This window comes from Salmo salar, chromosome 04 (assembly GCF_965601325.2).
Source record: "Salmo salar chromosome 04, fSalSal1, whole genome shotgun sequence".
NCBI lineage: Eukaryota > Metazoa > Chordata > Actinopteri > Salmoniformes > Salmonidae > Salmo > Salmo salar.
This window is the reverse complement of record NC_138294.1, coordinates 51,380,283-51,399,199: the sequence shown is the minus strand read 5'-3', so window position 1 is coordinate 51,399,199 and position 18,917 is coordinate 51,380,283. Positions and strand designations below refer to the sequence as shown.

The 18,917-nt window shown below is 44.8% G+C and overlaps 1 protein-coding gene across 3 annotated transcripts in view; it reads left to right on the top strand.

Annotated features, from left to right (window-relative positions):
- Positions 1-18,917, top strand: part of LOC106603264 (roundabout homolog 1) — a 220,748-nt gene that overhangs the window by 190,005 nt on the left and 11,826 nt on the right. For all 3 annotated transcript variants that reach the window (XM_082974526.1, XM_082974527.1, XM_082974528.1), the window contains 9 exons: positions 1,297-1,435; positions 1,661-1,788; positions 10,280-10,404; positions 10,591-10,762; positions 14,085-14,290; positions 14,388-14,638; positions 16,343-16,509; positions 16,679-16,800; positions 18,227-18,461. In XM_082974526.1, the coding sequence (XP_082830652.1) occupies positions 1,297-1,435; positions 1,661-1,788; positions 10,280-10,404; positions 10,591-10,762; positions 14,085-14,290; positions 14,388-14,638; positions 16,343-16,509; positions 16,679-16,800; positions 18,227-18,461 (1,545 nt within the window). The remainder of the gene's footprint in view (positions 1-1,296; positions 1,436-1,660; positions 1,789-10,279; positions 10,405-10,590; positions 10,763-14,084; positions 14,291-14,387; positions 14,639-16,342; positions 16,510-16,678; positions 16,801-18,226; positions 18,462-18,917) is intronic.

Here is an 18,917-nt window from a genome sequence, read left to right as displayed (position 1 = left end):
AATAAAATGGGTTTTAAAAGAAGTGGGGGAATGTGGGTGAAAGGGTTACAGAGGGTTAATGGTATTCAGGGGTCTCATTTTTAGGTGCTTAACTCAAAGCTTTGTATTTTGTTATTTAGCCTTTATTTAACTAGGCATGTCAGTTAAGAACAAATTCTTATTTACAATGATGGCCTACCCCGGCCAAACCCCGGACGATGCTGGGCCAATTGTACGCCACCCTATGGGACTCCCAATCACGGCCGGATGTGATACAGCCTGGATTCAAACCAGGGTCTGTAGTGGTGCCTCTTGCACTGAGATGCAGTGCCTTAGACCGCTGCGCCACTTGGGAGCCCCGGATCAAATCAAATCAAATGTTATTCGTCACATGCTTCGTAAAAACAGTGAAATGCTTACTTACGGGCCCTTCCCAACAACACAGAGATAAAGAAAATAGAGAAATATTAGAAACAGTCAAACACATAATAATAAAAGTAGTAATCAATACACAATGAGTAACGATAACTTGGATATACATACAGGGTATCAAATGAAATGTTATTGGTCACATACACATGTTTAGCTGATGTTATTGCGGGTGTAGCGAAATTCTTGTGTTCCTAGCTCCAAGAGTGCTATAATATCTAACAATACACAACAATACACACAAATCTAAAAGTTAAAGAATAGAATTATGAAATATATAAATATTAGGATGAGCAATGTCGGAGAGGCATTGACTAGAATACAGTATATACATATGAAATGAGTAAAGCAGTACGTAAACATTATTAGAGTGACTAGTGTTCCATTATTAAAGTGGCCAGTGATTCCTAGTCTATGTATATAGGGCAGCAGCCTCTAAGGTGCTAGTGATGGCTATTTAACAGTCTGATGGCCTTGAGAAAGAAGCAGTTTTTCAGTATTGAGTCGATGTGCAGGCGTATGACGAAATTGAGGTAGGTATATACATATAACGAGGAATAAAGTGACAGATAATAAACAGTAGCAGCAGCGTAATGTGATGAGTCAAAACAGTTAGTGCAAAAAGGGTCAATGCAGATAGTCCGGGTAGCTATTGGTTAAGTGTATAAGCTAAGATTTCAGTTCAACTTCAAATGTGTGTGATACTGTAGAATGCCGATATTAACATAAACCAGCATTGGAACTCTAGGAAATGGAGGAAGAAAGCGTGTGCTGCGAGGGCTCTCTACAGACTGCCGTGCACATCTTCACACAAAGAATAGTGGTTATTTTGACGATTATGACAGTGATGATGATGATGATGATGATGATGATGATGCTCTCCTCCAGAACGCCCAGGGTTTGTGAAGAGGCCCAGTAGTGTTATGGTGCTGGCAGATGAGAGTGTGGAGTTCCACTGTGAGGCGCGGGGAGATCCGGTCCCCACTGTCCGCTGGAGGAAAGAGGATGCAGACCTGCCCAAGGGGAGGTACGGATGGATGACCCAGCACTGCTATACAGCCTTTATATTACACTCTTACATCATAGATATATACTATGATCTAAACCTTATGCACATGCAGGGTCACATCTGGTCATGGAATCAGATGCTTGGGATATTACAGTGTGCCTGCCATCGTGTAAAGATCCTTTGTCTCATGTCTATCTCTCTCTATCTCTTTCTCTCTCTCCCTGTGTGTGTGTCTGTCTACAGGTATGAGATCCTGGAGGACCACACTCTGAGTGTGCGTGGTGTGGCACCATCAGACGAGGGCTCCTACACGTGTGTTGTAGAGAACATGGTGGGAAAGGCAGAAGCGTCCGCTACGCTGACCGTACACGGTCAGTACAACCTCCCCCGACCCTAACCCCAACCCCAACCCTGGTCACACCTGCTGTTTGACATGAAAGGTGCACAGACTATGAAACGTGCAGACTGGGTTTATGCTGTGCAGCTGTTGCTCTCACATTCATGTAACGTTAGAGAACGTGTGAAGAAGAAGACAGCTGTTCTCAGAGCAGTTAGTAGATATCCTACCTAACCCTGTCTAGCCACACCATGGAGTTTTACCCTACTGATCTCTGGCCTGCCCTGTTTTCTTAAGCATGGATCAGTTTACATTCATGTGTCAAGTCAAGCAGTTCCCAGGGTAACAGACTGAGCTAGGTTATCAGTTCAATCTGTGAGGTTATGTAATTTACTGTATCCTCTTGGCTTGCGTTCATATCAGTTCTGAAGCAATCAGCACTCTACTAGCCTTGTTCCTTACTTACACAGCCCATTGCCACAGTCTAACCATGACTGGATCAGTGTAACAGATGGGAGTGTTGATGAGGCACCAGGAAGTGGGTTCATTTATGAGCAGGGATTCCCTGCCACAATGACCCCCCACAGCACAGGGACTGACGGCAGGAAATGAACAGTAACACCTCACTACACTACAGACAGACAGGCAGGCAGGCAGACAGACAGACAGACAGACAGACAGACAGACAGACAGACAGACAGGCAGGCAGGCAGGCAGGCAGGCAGGCAGGCAGGCAGGCAGGCAGGCAGGCAGGCAGACAGACAGACAGACAGACAGACAGACAGACAGACAGACAGACAGACAGACAGACAGACAGACAGACAGACAGACAGAGCAGGGCTTAATTAAAGACAATCCTGTGTCCCACGCTGGGAATGACATGGTTCCAATTACACAGTCTACTCTACACCAGCCCTGCCTGCCTGGGAAACGAGGGGGACCAGGGTCTAATTTAGGGTCTGAACAGAGGAGAGGAAGAACAGATAGCAGATTCGTACAGATTGGCTTAATTGGAGGGAAAGGTGTAGCTGTCTAAGTACGGTGTACACAGGTTCAAGGTAAAACCCTTTTGGGTTCCATGTAAAATTCTCTGTGGAACGGTCTAGCTCCACGAGGGAGCTAAAGGGCGCTTAGACCCCTCACTTTTAGTTTTATGTCCCTACATAAAAATAGCAAAAAAGTTCAAATGATTGAGTGACAGGCACAAAGAAATCTATCTCTGCTGTGCTGTGTCAGCATAATGGACAGGGTGTACTGCGGTGTGTAGGGGGCTATGGAAAGCCACTGGGGTTAGGTATGACTCCTTTGAGTTTCCATAAAAAGCAGGAAAAACACTTCTCATCTCTGTGGTAGGCTAAGTGGATAATGTGATATGCCTTTAATTTTATACAAAGGCGGGGTCAAGTTTACCATTGAAGCTGCTTCTATCTTAGCTAGCCTCTACGTAACAGCCACTGGCAGCCTGTGGCGCGATTTTCAAAACCTTAAAAATCCTATTACTTCAATTTCTCAAACATATGACTATTTTACAGCTATTTAAAGACAAGACTCTCATTAATCTAACCACACTGTCCGATTTCAAAAAGGCTTTACAACGAAAGCAAAACATTAGATTATGTCAGCAGAGTACCAAGCCAGAAATAATCAGACACCCATTTTTCAAGCCAGCATATAATGTCACCAAAACCCAGAAGACAGCTAAATGCAGCACTCACCTTTGATGATCTTCATCAGATGACAACCCTAGGACATTATGTTATACAATACATGCATGTTTTGTTCAATCAAGTTCATATTTATATCAAAAAACAGCTTTTTACATTAGCATGTGACGTTCAGAACTAGCATACCCCCCGCAAACTTCCGGGGAATTCGCTAACATTTTACTAAATTACTCACGATAAACGTTCACAAAAAGCATAACAATTATTTTAAGAATTATAGATACAGACCTCCTCTATGCACTCGATATGTCCGATTTTAAAATAGCTTTTTGGTGAAAGCACATTTTGCAATATTCTAAGTACATAGCCCAGGCATCACGGGCTCGCTATTTAGACACCCGGCAAGTTTAGCACTCACCATAATCATATTTACTATTATAAAAGTTTCATTACCTTTTGTTGTCTTCGTCAGAATACACACCCAGGACTGCTACTTCAATAACAAATGTTGGTTTGGTCCAAAATAATCCATCGTTATATCCGAATAGCGGCGTTTTGTTCGTGCGTTCCAGACACTATCCGAAATAGTAAAGAAGTGTCACGCGCATGGCACAATTCGTGACAATAAAATTCTAAGTATTCCATTACCGTACTTCGAAGCATGTCAACCGCTGTTTAAAATCAATTTTTACGACATTTTTCTCGTAGAAAAGCGATAATATTCCGACAGGGAATCTCCTTTTCGGCAAACAGAGGAAAAAATCCCAAAGGCGGGGGCGGTCGGGGTCACGCGCATAAGCCAGTGTCCCTTGATCGGCCACTTGAGAAAGGCGATAATGTGTTTCAGCCTGGGGCTGGAATGACGACATTCTGTTTTTTCCCGGGCTCTGAGCGCCTATGGACGACGTGGGAAGTGTCACGTTAGAGCAGAGATCCTTAGTAAATGATAGAGATGGAAAAGAAGTTCAACAAATGGTCAGACAGGCCACTTCCTGTAAAGGAATCTCTCAGGTTTTGACCTGCCATTTGAGTTCTGTTATACTCACAGACACCATTCAAACAGTTTTAGAAAATGTAGGGTGTTTTCTATCCATATGTAATAAGTATATGCATATTCTAGTTACTGGGTAGGAGTGGTAACCAGATTAAATCGGGTATGTTTTTTATCCAGCCGTGTCAATACTGCCCCCTAGCCCTAACAGGTTAACAAGAATTTAAGCTTTCTGCCAATATCAGATATGTCTATGTCCTGGGAAATTGTATTTTTCTTACAACCTAATGCTAATCACATTAGCCTACGTTAGCTCAACTGTCCCGCAAAGGGGGGGGGGGGGGGGGGGGGGGGGTTGATATGTGGGTGCAATTTGATTCATAGAAGTGCATTGTGACATATCACAACGCATTGCTTAACTCACGAGCAAGCGGCACACATTGCTATGTTTGAAGCGGGCCTGCATAGGCCTGTTTATTTGTCAAGACAATTGTGCATGTCTGCATCTCACTGTAGTAGGCTGTAGGCTGGGTTTTGGTTATTTGGATCTCCATTCGCCTTTTGTTTACTGTGTGTGTTTACTGTTAATGTAACTAGCCTAAATTTTTATTGATTTTGTTCTATTCGCATTCATTCATCGCAGTTGTAAATGAGAACTTGTTCTCAACTGGCCTACCTGGTTAAATAAAGGTGAAATAAAAAATAAAAAATTGCATTTACAGTTGTGCGGGTATTCTAAGACAAACTGCTATTCAGTATTTTTATTTGCATGCATGAATAACGAGGCTACTACTTTCAGCATTTAGTTTGCATTCTTTTAGTACGATGTGTGTACAGCTGCATTCACATAGGCTGTTTGTAATAGGTGAATTGCCTTATCTATCTTGTAGCCTATACTCATTACCAAAATGGCCTAGTTGTAGGGTACTGTCCATTGTGCTGAAACAGCGCAGCAGAGATAGGCTACAGATTTCAAAAGCACTCAATGATCTCGGAGTCTCATCATTTTAACTTTATGTTTATTGTGGTATAGCGTGATCATATTTGCAGAATTCAATATAATTCCAGTGCAAGAACCCCAAAAAGTTTTGCCCCTTCGCCCATTTCAACTGTCCCCTTAGTCACTTTATCCTGGCACCGGGTCTGACCTGGAACCAAAATGGTTCTACCTAGAACCAAATAGGAGGAGAGGAGGGGGAGAGCAGATCTCCCCTGAAGGAAATGAGACATAACAACAGCACTGTCTGACAAACACATTATCTCATCTGGAGATACTTGAGGGTTCAGATCCACGAGATAGTAGAGAGAGAGGGAGAGAGAGAGCGAGAGGGAGAGAAGCTTGGAAGGTAACATTAGGGGCAGCACATTTTAACTTTTTATAACCCCTCCTTTCAATCAATGCATTTTCAGTGTATCTCAAGTTATAGTTTCTGACTAGAGGGATACACTAGTATTCATTGTTACACAAGTACCAGAATAAGCCCACGGTAGTAATTTGTACTCCATAGTTTCTCTGTTTTCTGCCTCAAACACAAACATTATAATGTCCTTGCAGTGTTTGAACATATTCAACAGGGCAGGCAGGAGACTAAGGACTCGTTTCCTCTAGACTCAGTCTGGCCGTGTGATTGGTGCAGCCAGGCCACATTATCAGTAGTGGAAATCAAAACACATTGGAGGCCTCCTCACTCCAGTCAAGCTGCTTTCATTCCGAACACAAGGCTTGCACACAGGGTTTTCTCCAAATATGTTTTCAGTCATATTTTCCATCACCGAACACTTTTACTGAGGTCGTTTATCACACTTTAACTAGTGCCAACACTCCAGATCACCTTGTAACATTTTTAAGTAATTGGCAGTATTATCTGGATTCCTGTATTTTCTCCTCAATGTCAAGTCTTTAGCGTCACCCTTTTCTGTTCTTACTACAGCTATCCCTCTCGACTTACAGAGTGACCCACAACCCCCATGCTCTACCAACTGAGCCACATCTCTCTCTCTCTCTCTCTCTCTCTCTCTCTCTCTCTCTCTCTCTCTCTCTCTCTCTCTCTCTCTCTCTCTCTCTCTCTCTCTCTCTCTCTCTCTCTCAAAATTAAATTAAATTGGCTTTATTAGCGTAGGAAACATATGTTTACATTGGAAAAGCAAGTGAAATGGATAAACAAAAGTGAAGTAAAAAGTGAACAGTAACTATATACATAGTCAAAGCTTTCCTTAATTTTGGGTCAGTCACATTGGTCAGGAATTCTGACACCATGTACTCGCTGTTTAGGGCCAAATAGCAATCTAGTTTGCTCTGTTCTTTCTTAATTATTTTCAATGATTGAAGTAATTATCTTTTTGTTTTTTGTTTTTTTTTTCTCATGATTTGGTTGTGTCTAATTGTGTTGATGTCCTGGGGCTCTGTGGGGTCTGTTTGTGTTTGTGAACAGAGCCCCAGGACCAGCTTGCTTAAGGGAATCTTCTCCAGGTTCATCCCTCTGTAGGTGATGGCTTTGTTATGGAAGGTTCGGAAATTGCTTCCTTTCAGGTGGTTGTAGAATTGAACAATAATTAGCGGGTATCGGCCTAATTCTGTTCTGCATGCATTATTTGGTGTTTTATTTGGTCTCTCTCTCTCTTTCTCTCTCTCTCTCTCTCTCTCTCTCTCTCTCTCTCTCTCTCTCTCTCTCTCTCTCTCTCTCTCTCCCACCACAATGGCCCTTGGTCACTTGCCTATCCATGCATATCACTGTTCAGCTACTTTATAGGCTTTAAGACTCACAGTGTGCCTCAGCCTTTACAGACATATGAAGGCCACAGTCTATAAGGCTCTCTATAGGCCTAGCTCTACACCCAGAGGGAGAGAGAGGAAGTTCCGGTCTCCAAGTGTCTGAACTGTAGTAGAGTTCATCCCCCTCTCTCTCCCCTCCAGGTTTATGTGTTCACTGGGGGGTTGTAACTCTGTCCAAACGGGCCACAGAGCTGGCTAGCCTCGTAACTCAACCCAACACTCCCATGCAAGGCTTTTCACACCTTTGAGTCAACAAGTCCAATAGGTCTCATAGGGATGGGAACAGGCCACGCCTTGTCCCAGCGACCCTACTGAGCACACACAGTAATACACACACGTGTGCGACATACACACAGGCACGCACATACACATCGGCACAAATGCAGTACACACACGCATGTGCGACGCACACATTCACACACACGGTCCAAGATACATACTCTCACACTCCACCCTCACTTTACTGTCCCATTGAACTGACCAAACACATGAGCTTGTGTGTCCCCTCAACAACGCCTCCAATCACCCTATAAACCTGCCAGGGGAATTCATGCCTCTGGCCCCAGCTAACCCCATAAAACACATGCTGCAAGTCAGGGGTCAGCACTAGGCCTTCAGTGTGGATCTATCAGCACGACAACAAACTTTTCAAACACTCCCACCACTGTTGTGTGTGTGTGTGTGTGTGTGTGTGTGTGTGTGTGTGTGTGTGTGTGTGTGTGTGTGTGTGTGTGTGTGTGTGTGTGTGTGTGTGTGTGTGTGTGTGTGTGTGTGTGTGCATGCACACATTTGCCAAGGAAATGATCTTTGTTCCCTGTGATTAAGTTCCCATGTTACTCCACATCAATGAAATTAGACAGAAAAGTTAGCAAGGAATGTACAAATCCTGGTCCTAAATATTACATTGAAATACATAGTGATAGAAACATAGTGTTCTCCAGGTGCATAGTATTCAGTAAATGGACATTGTTACATTTTTTTTTTGTATATGAAATATGGTGGGAGCCTGTAGCTGGGTGGGCATGTGGCCCGTGAAGGTGGTCTGGACTGAGCTCAACACACTCAGGCAGGGGGCAGGAAGAGATGCTCCGCTTCCTCTACCACATCCAGCACGACATGCTGGGAGCTGGACCCTGGCTCTTTTTATGTCCATGGTCACGTATTCATCAAGTCCCGCTCCAGAAACATGGCTGTCAGGCTTGGTGGTTATGGGGTTCAGCCAAATCCAACAACAACAACATTGCTTTCTCTCTGTCTTCCCCCCGTCTGTGTCCTCCCTTCCTCCTCCCTTTGTCTGGACCTTTCTCTCTGTCTTCCCCCCGTCTGTGTCCTCCCTTCCTCCTCCCTTTGTCTGGACCTTTCTCTCTGTCTTCCCCCCGTCTGTGTCCTCCCTTACTCCTCCCTTTGTCTGGACCTTTCTCTCTGTCTTCCCCCCGTCTGTGTCCTCCCTTCCTCCTCCCTTTGTCTGGACCTTTCTCTCTGTCTTCCCCCCGTCTGTGTCCTCCCTTCCTCCTCCCTTTGTCTGGACCTTTCTCTCTGTCTTCCCCCCGTCTGTGTCCTCCCTTACTCCTCCCTTTGTCTGGACCTTTCTCTCTGTCTTCCCCCCGTCTGTGTCTTCCCTTACTCCTCCCTTTGTCTGGACCTTTCTCTCTGTCTTCCCCCCGTCTGTGTCCTCCCTTCCTCCTCCATTTGTCTGGACCTTTCTCTCTGTCTTCCCCCCGTCTGTGTCCTCCCTTCCTCCTCCCTTTGTCTGGACCTTTCTCTCTGTCTTCCCCCCGTCTGTGTCCTCCCTTCCTCCTCCCTTTGTCTGGACCTTTCTCTCTGTCTTCCCCCTGTCTGTGTCCTCCCTTACTCCTCCCTTTGTCTGGACCTTTCTCTCTGTCTTCCCCCCGTCTGTGTCTTCCCTTACTCCTCCCTTTGTCTGGACCTTTCTCTCTGTCTTCCCCCCGTCTGTGTCCTCCCTTCCTCCTCCCTTTGTCTGGACCTTTCTCTCTGTCTTCCCCCTGTCTGTGTCCTCCCTTACTCCTCCCTTTGTCTGGACCTTTCTCTCTGTCTTCCCCCCGTCTGTGTCTTCCCTTACTCCTCCCTTTGTCTGGACCTTTCTCTCTGTCTTCCCCCCGTCTGTGTCCTCCCTTCCTCCTCCATTTGTCTGGACCTTTCTCTCTGTCTTCCCCCCGTCTGTGTCCTCCCTTCCTCCTCCATTTGTCTGGACCTTTCTTTAAGGTCCCACATGTCCCTCTGTGTTTTTCTTTGTAGCATTAAGAAAGGACATTTCCATTCTGCTGTAGTGTAATAGTGATAAAATACTGCCTAGACAGTTATTTGAGGCAACATTTGTGTATGTGTGCGTGTCCCCACAGTAACTGCATGTGTGAATGTGTGTGTGAGAGTGTGTATGTCCACAGTAACCACATACATGTGTGTTTTTGATAGTGTTGAGGAATGTAGATGGAGGGAGGAAGATGTATTTACAGTCAAACCCACACTGAAGCAGTCTCGCTGTGGAGTCCCATTCATTAAATACACACCCCCTGAGACCAACCATAGTCAACACGCAGTGACTGTTACTCTACTACACAAACAGAGCTTCTGTGCAGCATATGTCCCTCGCGGTCTATCAGACTGTTGTTTATTCCGTTCCTTTACTCATTCATGTATTCATTCATCAAAGTGTTTGTTGAAAATGTTTCATGATAGACTGATAATCTTTTGCCATCGCATGTGCCTGTCATCATTATTCATCTCCTGCTCTTGTGTTTGCTTCTCTTCTCTTCTCTTGTAGTCTTCACTGGTAAGTTGTCATCCGTCGGTCATCCTCCTCCACACTGACAGCAACACGACATCATTAGTCATTACAGTCCTCCTCTCCTTCCTCCAATCCTCCGATAGGAGTTCACATTTTCAGTTGTCACGAGTGACCGGTAGTAAGTGGGTAATAAAATAAAATGCATATATTTAAGTGGAAGAAAGGTAAACAGTCATTTTTTCATCCTATTGTATGTGATTTTATAGTTTGTTTTATCATTCTAATGCAATGCTTGCAACGTTTTTCAATGTTTGTCCTGTTAAACCAAGGTCCATCTCTCCACTCCCGCAGTGCCCCCAGCGTTCGCCATGCGCCCCAGAAACCAGGTGGTGGCAGTTGGGAGAATGGTCACCTTCCAGTGTGAGGCCACTGGCAACCCCCAGCCTGCCATCTTCTGGCAGAGGGAGGGCAGCAATGTGAGATACTATCCCGTCTATTTAAGATGAAAATGTTGATCCATAGGCCTATATGTTGAAGAAAAGGTATTGAATGCATCGTATCCTTAGAGTGCAGTTTATTGATAACACCATGTCCAATGGATGTCTGAAGGGTAAACATGTAATTCCAGTCTCAAGACCAGTCTCTTTCTCTCCGTCCTCCAGAGCCTGCTTTTCTCCTACCAGCCCCCTCAGCCCTTCAGCCGACTTTCCGTGTCCCAGACAGGCAGTCTGACAATCGCAGACGCCCAGCGCTCAGACGCCGGCTACTACAGCTGTCAGGCCCTCAACATCGCTGGCTCCGTCATCACCAAGGCCCTGCTGGAGGTCACTGACAGTGAGTGAGGGAGGGGAGGAGGGAGGGTTTCCTCTAATCAACTGACCAAAGCCTCCATTGGCCTGGTTGACTGAGTTGTCTCTCCATGATTGGAAAATGCAGAATTTCTGGCCTCCAATGTTATTACTGAATAACTACTTGCTGATTGCTGACTGGATGTATGGCAGATCAGCCTGTCCTGTAGCCTGGCGAGACACTGTGGCCTTTATGGTTCAGTGTTTTTTGCTGGTTACTGTTGGCCTTGGTGACTAATTGTTGTTGGAGTGATTTCAGGAACCCTCAGCTGCAGGCATTTGGGCTCCAAATCCCCTGTTCCCATGGTGACAGTGCATGCAGACTACCCATACCCTCCTTCCCAATTGAACCCTCCCCCAAAACACATACACACATAATCACATTTTCATACACACACACACACACACACACACACACACATACACACACACACACACACACACACACACACACACACACACACACACACACACACACACACACACACATTTAAACCCAGACACCTTTCGTTCTCCTCCCTAATGTCATGCTGGTGAACCGAATTATGATAATCCTGATAATTGCATCAGTTATTAAAAACAGAATTAAAATTGTGAGTCTGGCTCCAAGACCTACAACAGTAATTACAGCAGCCAGCACCAGCAGCAAAGTCTACTTGGTTATAATAAACTGACCTGAGAGAGTGTGAGCGTGTGTATGTGTGCGTGTGTAGTTGCGTGTGCGCCTTCACTATGTACATATATTAAGTTAATTAACATAATTGCCTGAGGCTGGTACAGGCGGCAGGCGTTGTCTGTGCATGGCGGTGACTTGGTGGCAGCTATTGGTTCTGGGTAATCATATGGTAATGCTTTCTGCAGCCGCGCCAGGGAAATGAGAGTCACCTACTTAATGTACACTCAATTACACTTAATGGAAATGAAACAAGGATGTAGCATGTTTCATTTAATCCACGTAGCACTCCTCACTCTGCCATCCCTTATTTCTCCTTCTAGTGAATAGGCTTACCCGTCTCTCCCTTCCCTCTCTACCTCTCTCCCCCTTTTCCATCCTCCCTCCCTGTTTGAATGGTGTATCTGTATAGAAATAACTTGCTGCCATTACCTCTGGTGGTTTTCAAGGTATTTCCATTATTTTCCTCTGTGCCTCTGATTTTGGAGAGCCTTATCCCCTCTATTTCCACTGGGTTGTGAAGTGGGAGAGTGATGGCTGGCTGCTATCTAAATGGAATTTGTTATTTGTTGGTCCGTGGTGCGTCTACTATTGCCCAATGATTAGCCAGTTGCTCTGGGCATTGGGATAATCTGATTTCTATTCCCCTTCACTGCCCAACCTGTCACTCCTATTGTGTTCTTCTCGTGCCAATTTTCCTCAATATCTCTCACATCTCATCTGTCCTTGATTTTCTCTGTCTCTTTTCTCGCCATTCTATTCTCTTCATTCCTGCTTTCTCTCTCTATCTGAAGGGATGATAGAGAGATCTATTTATTCTGACCCAGACCTGGGTCAGACCTGGTTCAGACCAGGGTTAGACCATGTGTATTTGAGTCTTAGTTATTTAAATACGTATTTTTTTTAATTAGTATTTTCAAATAATTTCCTATAAAGAGCCTGCTATTTGAAAGTATTTTCAAATACTTACACTGAGTATAACAAACCTTAGGAACACCTTCCTAGTATTGTTGCACCCCCCTTTTTGCCCTCAGAACAGCCTAATTTCTTTGGGGAATGGAGTCTACAATGTGTCGAAAGCGTTCCACAGGGATGCTTGCCCATGTTGACTACAATGCTTCCCATGGTTGTGTCAAGTATTAAAACCTACCCCAATCCAAAAACGTGGATAGATGGCAGCATTTGCACGAAAATAAAAGTGCGAACCTTCACATTTAACCATGGCAAGGTGATTGGGAATATGGTTGAATAAAAATTGTGCAGAAAGGCAATCAAACAGACAAACGTCAGTACAAAGACAAAGTGGAGTCGCAATTCAATGGCTCAGACACGAGCGTATGTGGCAGGGACTTGCAAAGGGAGAACCCGCCACGGCGCGGACACAGATGTGTTGCTCCCGGACAAGCCATAAACCTTCTTTAGCCACATTGAGGATAACACCGTGCCACCGACGCAGCCCGCTCCCGAAGACTGTGGACTCTCGTTCTCCGTGGCCAATGTGAGTAAAACATTTAAGCGTGTTAACCCTCGCAAGGCTGCCGGCCCAGACGGCATCCCTAGCCGCGTCCTCAGAGCATGTGCAAACCAGCTGGCTGGAATGTTTACGGACATTTTCAATCTCTCCCTATCCCATTCTGCTGTCCCCATATGCTTCAAGATGTCTACCATTGTTCCTGTACCCTGTAAAATGCAGATCAATTTATAACATTTCTGACATGCGTTTTTCTGGAGTTTTTTGTTGTTATTCTGTCTCTCACTGTTCAAATAAACCTACCATTAAAATGATAGACTGATCATTTCTTTGTCAGTGGGCAAATGTACAAAATCAGCAGGGGATCAAATACTTTTTTCCCTCACTGTACTTACTGTATTCTACTGTATTCTAGTCAATGCTACTCCGATAGTACTCATCCTTATATTTATATATTTCTTAATTCCATTATTTTACTTTGAGATTTGTGTGTATTGTTGTTTATTGTTAGATATTACTGCACTGTTGGAGCTAGGAACACAAGCATTTCTCTACACCCGCAATAAGATCTGTTAAATATGTGTATCTGACCAATACAATTTGATTTGATTTGATACCCCATGTGTATATCAAAGTTGCCGTTCTTGACACAAACCGGTGCACCCTGGCACCTACTACCATACCCTTGTTCAAAGGCCCTTAAATATGTTGTCTTGCCCCTTCACCCTCTGAATGGCACACATACACAATCCATGTCTCAATTGTCTCAAAGCTTAAAAATCCTTCTTTAACTTGTCTCATCCCCTTCATCTACACTGATTGAAGTGGATTTAATAAGTGACATAAATAAGGGATCATAGCTTTCACCTGCTCACTCTATGTCATGGAAAGAGCAGGTGTTCTTAATGTTTTGTACACTCAGTGTATTTTTAACACTAGTTTGAAATATCTGTATTAAATGTATGGGAGTTTATTTGAGTCAGTTTATATGATATTTTTTTAAATATACTTTCCAAGTGTATTTCCAAATGCATTCCAATATTCAACTACTTGCAAACGTCTTTGAAAGTAATTGAAATACCCTAAATAGTATTTGAACCCATGTCTGATTCCTACAGTAAAACTGGTATTAAACAGTACATTCTCCCTCTCCCTTTTGAATAGTGGTGTCAGACCGCCCCCCTCCCGTGATCCGACAGGGCCCAGCCAATCAGACGGCACCTGTGGACAGCACAGTGGTCCTGGGTTGCATAGCAACAGGAACCCCCACTCCAACAGTCCACTGGAAGAAAGACGGGGTGGTGGTGTCCTCCGATGACTCCCGCATCACTCAGATAGACACAGGAGCCCTGCAGATCCGCTACACTAAGGTAGGGGGCAGCATAACACCCCTCTCACACATAAAGACCACCACTCAGACACTACTGAATGAGCCCATTCTCACACTGTGTCTCTGTGTCTCCTCAGCTTGGAGATACAGGCGTATACACCTGTTTGGCATCCAGCCCCAGTGGAGAGGCATCCTGGAGGGCCTACGTGGAGGTGCAAGAGTTTGGAGTGGTTGTCCAGCCGGGTCGACCCACAGACCCTAACCTGATCCCCAGTGCCCTGTCCAAGCCTGACGTGACTGACGTCAGCCGCACCTCTGTCACACTGTCCTGGAAACCCAACCCTAACGCTGGGGCCACGCCCACCTCCTATGTCATCGAGGCATTCAGGTAAGTGTAGGAGGGCCGAGATCTAATATGTTTGTCTAATATGTGTGTTCATGGCTGTATCTACAGTCCCTTCAGAAAGTATTCATACTCCTGGACTTATTCAACATTTTGTTGTTACAGCCTGAATTCAAAATGGATTAAATAGATTTTTTTGGGTCAACCATCTACACACAATACCCCATAATAAAAAGCGTGAAAATGTTTTTAGAATTTTTACCAAATGTATTGAAAAATGAAATTACATAAATATTCACACCCATAAGTCAATACTTTGTAGAAGCACCGTTGGCAGTGATTACAGCTTTGAGTCGTCATGGGTATGTCTATCAGCTTTGCACGTCTGGATTTGGGGATTTTCTCCCATTCTTCCTTTTTTCTCAAACTCTGTTAAGTTAGATAGGGAGCGATGGTGAATAGCAATCTTCAAGTCTTTCCACAGATTTTCAATGGGATTCAAGTCTGGCCTTTGGCTGGGCCACTCAAGGACTTTCATATTCTTGTTCTGAAACTATTCCAGCATTGCTTTGGCTGTATGCTTGGGGTCATTGTCCTGTTGGAACAATAATCTTCGCCCTAGTCTAAGGTTGTTTGCACTCTGAAGCAGGTTCTCGTCAAGGATTTGCCTGTATTTGGCTCTATTCATTGTTACCAGTCTCCTTACCAGTCTCCCAGTCCCTGCTGCTGAAAAGCATTCCTATAATATGATGTTGCCACCACCATGCTTCATGGTAAGACTGGTGTTAAATAGGTGATAAGCTGTGCCTGGTTTTCTCCAGACATAGTGCTTTGCATTCAGGCCAAAGAGTTCGATTTTTTTTCTCCTCAGACCACAGAATATTTTGCCTTATGCTCTGAGTCTTTCATGTGCCTTTTTGCAAACTCCAGGCATGCTATCATGTGCCTTTCTTTCAGGAGTGGCTTCCATCTGGCCACTCGCCCATAAAGCCCAGATTGGTGAAGTGCTGTAGGGACTGTTGTCCTACTGGCAAGTTCTCCCATCTCAGCCAAGGAACTCTGTAGTCCTGTCAGATTGTTCATCGCGTTCTTGGTCACCTCCCTTACTAGGGTCCTTCTTGCCCGGTTGCTCAGTTTGGTCGGACGGCCAGCTTTAGGCAGAGTCTGGGTAGTTCCATATTTTTTTCAATTTCCCAATGATGGAGACCACTGTGCTCTTGGAAACACTAGAAATAGTTTTATTCTCTTCCCCATATACATGCCTCATCACAATTCTATCTCGGAGATCTACAGACAGTTCCTTTGACTTCATGGTATAGTTTCTGCTCTGACATGCACTGTCAACTGTGGGACCTTTATATAGACAGGTGTTTCTTTCTAAATCATTTCCAAACAATTGAATTGGACTCTAATCAAGTTGTAGAGTCATCTCAAGGATGATCAAAGGAAATTGGATGCACCCGAGATCAATTTGACATGTCATAGCAAAAGGGTGTGAATACTTATGTAAATTGATTATTTCTGTAATTTATTTTCAATAAATATGCAAAAATATCTAAAAACATTTTAACTTTTTCAGTGTTTCACTTTTTCAGTATTGTGTGTAGATGGGGTGAGAAAACAAATCCATTTTGAATTCAGGTTGTAACAAAACAAAATGTGGAATAAGTCAGGGAGTATGAATCCTTTCTGAAGGCTCTGTGTATGCACCGTTGTGAGTGATTGACCATTGTTCCTCCCTCTGTGCAGTCATGCGTCAGGGAGTAGCTGGGTGACTCTGGCTGATCATGTGAAAACAGAGACCTTTGTCCTGAAGAACCTCAAACCAGGTGCAGTCTACCTGTTCCTGGTTAGAGCAGCCAACGCCTACGGCCTCAGTGACCCTAGCCCCATCACTGATGCCGTCAGAACACAAGGTGAGACAACCCTCTCCTCTACCACCTCTACTTGATGATACAGTCACATTCATCTGATGACCGAGACACTGAGACTTAGTGGTCCTCATATCCTAACCACATGGCTTGGCTGGGGCAGAGTGAGTGCCAGAGTGAACTAACCCCTCCCTGTCTTTGTGTCCCCATGCAGACACCCCTCCCACCAGCCAAGGAGTGGACCATCGTCAGATCCAGAGGGAACTGGGGGACGTGGTGGTCAATCTGCACAACCCCACCATCCTCTCCTCCTCCTCCGTCAGGGTGCAGTGGACGGTGAGTAGAGTCCTGGCCCTGGGCCCAGCTGTCTGCAGATATGTCCTGCCAGAAGTGGTTACCCTAGTGTTTTTCTGTGTCAGCTGTTTTAGAATTATTACACTCAGTTTCTTACACTGCTTGGTCTGTTGGTCTCCCTACACCGTGATGTGCTGGCATGGCTATGTCTAATATGAACAAAAGGCAACACAGAATATGATTTGATTTGTTGACAAATGATGTTCTTCAGAACACATAGTTGAGTCTGTAGGCATAGAGCATAGACTGTGCTGCACAGCCAGCTGTGGGTAGGATGTGGAACTGTTGGCCTAATCAAGACCACCTGTGCTGACAGAGTGAGTTTTGATCCTGGCCTATGAAAGAGGACGTTTATACGGTGTGAGATGTTTCTCCGTCTCTCCCCCATGAAGGGTTCAGGTGTTCCATCAGTGTTGTATGATCTGACTTGTGCACATGTCAGGGGTGCGGTCCTAAACAGAGCCAGGGTGTAAATAGTTTAGTTGAGCAGGGCCAAAGCCAGGCAGACAGGCAGGGAGAAGGCATCCCCATGGCCAGCATCAGTGGAAGTTGGCAGGAGAGTTTTTGACTTTCAGCAGACTTGGACAAAAATTATTAATAGGGCCACTGTACAGTACAAATGAACATAATACTTTTTAAAACAGGTGATAACACTTTGTTATGGGCCATTGCCAAATAACAGGTCATGGGCCCAGTCATTCATAAAGTGCTTATGTAGTGCTAGGTTCCTTAGCTGTATTTTCGATACCTAACTCTGAGGTCCATGATTCTACGAGTGCTGGTTAGCAGTGTCCTCCTGGCAGTGTCCTAACCAGTCCCAGGCTCTCAGGAAACTGGCGGCTAGTGATGACCTCATGCTGTGGTTTCTCTGAGCTCTGGGAGATGAGAGGGGGTGGAACCTAAGGTCTCCCCGTAGACAACATAGCACAGGGCTGAAGACCTCTCCTGGAGGATGTTCACTGTATATGGTTACCAGCCCAACACACACAGCAGGAGAGTTATGGTTCATAATGTATACATACCTTTGAATGTGGTGTTTTTCTACATGTGACACACTGGCCCAACACCTCAGACCACTGTTCTACAGTATGTTCTGCTGGTATAATGGCTCTTTGACACTGGCTTCATAGAACCCAGAGGCTTACAATTAAATAGTTTTGGTTGGAAGAACAAAATATTAAATATCAATGCCCATGGCAACCAACATTTTATAGCTATTTAATAGACTCATGTACAGTAGGGTTTCTCTTTCTAGTGTGGGAAGTATGGGTGCTACACAAACTGAATGAACTGGGCCTTTATTACTCTTTTATGAGTGGAGAAAAATATTCCTCAGGACCGTTGTCCACTGTCCCCGTCCCAACCACTGTAAGAAATCCTAACATCTGTTTTCCTTCTCTGCCACTAGGTGGAGCAGGAGTCTCCGTACATACAGGGCTATAAGGTGATGTACAGGGCGTCTGCTGATCTGGGCCAGCCAGGTGGGCAGTGGGGCGTGTTCGAGGTGCGGACCCCTGGAGAGGACGGTGCTGTGGTGCCTCAGCTGAAGAAAGGGGTCACCTACGAGTTCAAAGTGCGTCCCTTCTTTGATGAATTTCAGGGAGCGGACAGCGAGGTGAAGGTGGCCAGGACGCTGGAGGAAGGTAAGAGGCTGGAGACAGGGGTCAGGGGTCAAGGGCTGCTGTTAGAGAGGGTTGTGATTGGAAGTGTGGATGGAGATGAAAGGTTTCATACAGCAGTTCTAGTGTTAGGTTAGAGTAGGTTGTTTTGTGAGAGTTTTATTCGTCTAGGCAAGTTAAAACGAAGACAAATTGACATTTTACATGTATAAATAAATGAATGAGAATTTTGAGAAACCATAACACATCCATTACACCATACTGTGCTTGCTAATTGTTCCAGAGATGTGTGTATGTTACTGTGTGGTTGTAGTAATCATCATTGGTGAGGTTTGGGAGTTTCACATTGTTTAAAGCTTATATGCGTGTACAGTAGCTCTTCCAGTGTGTGTACTCTGTATAGATGAGTGCGTAGCAGCAGCTGTGGAGACAAATTGTGCTGTTAATTGTTATCTGAGTTCATAAGTAGAGCCCCAGCCA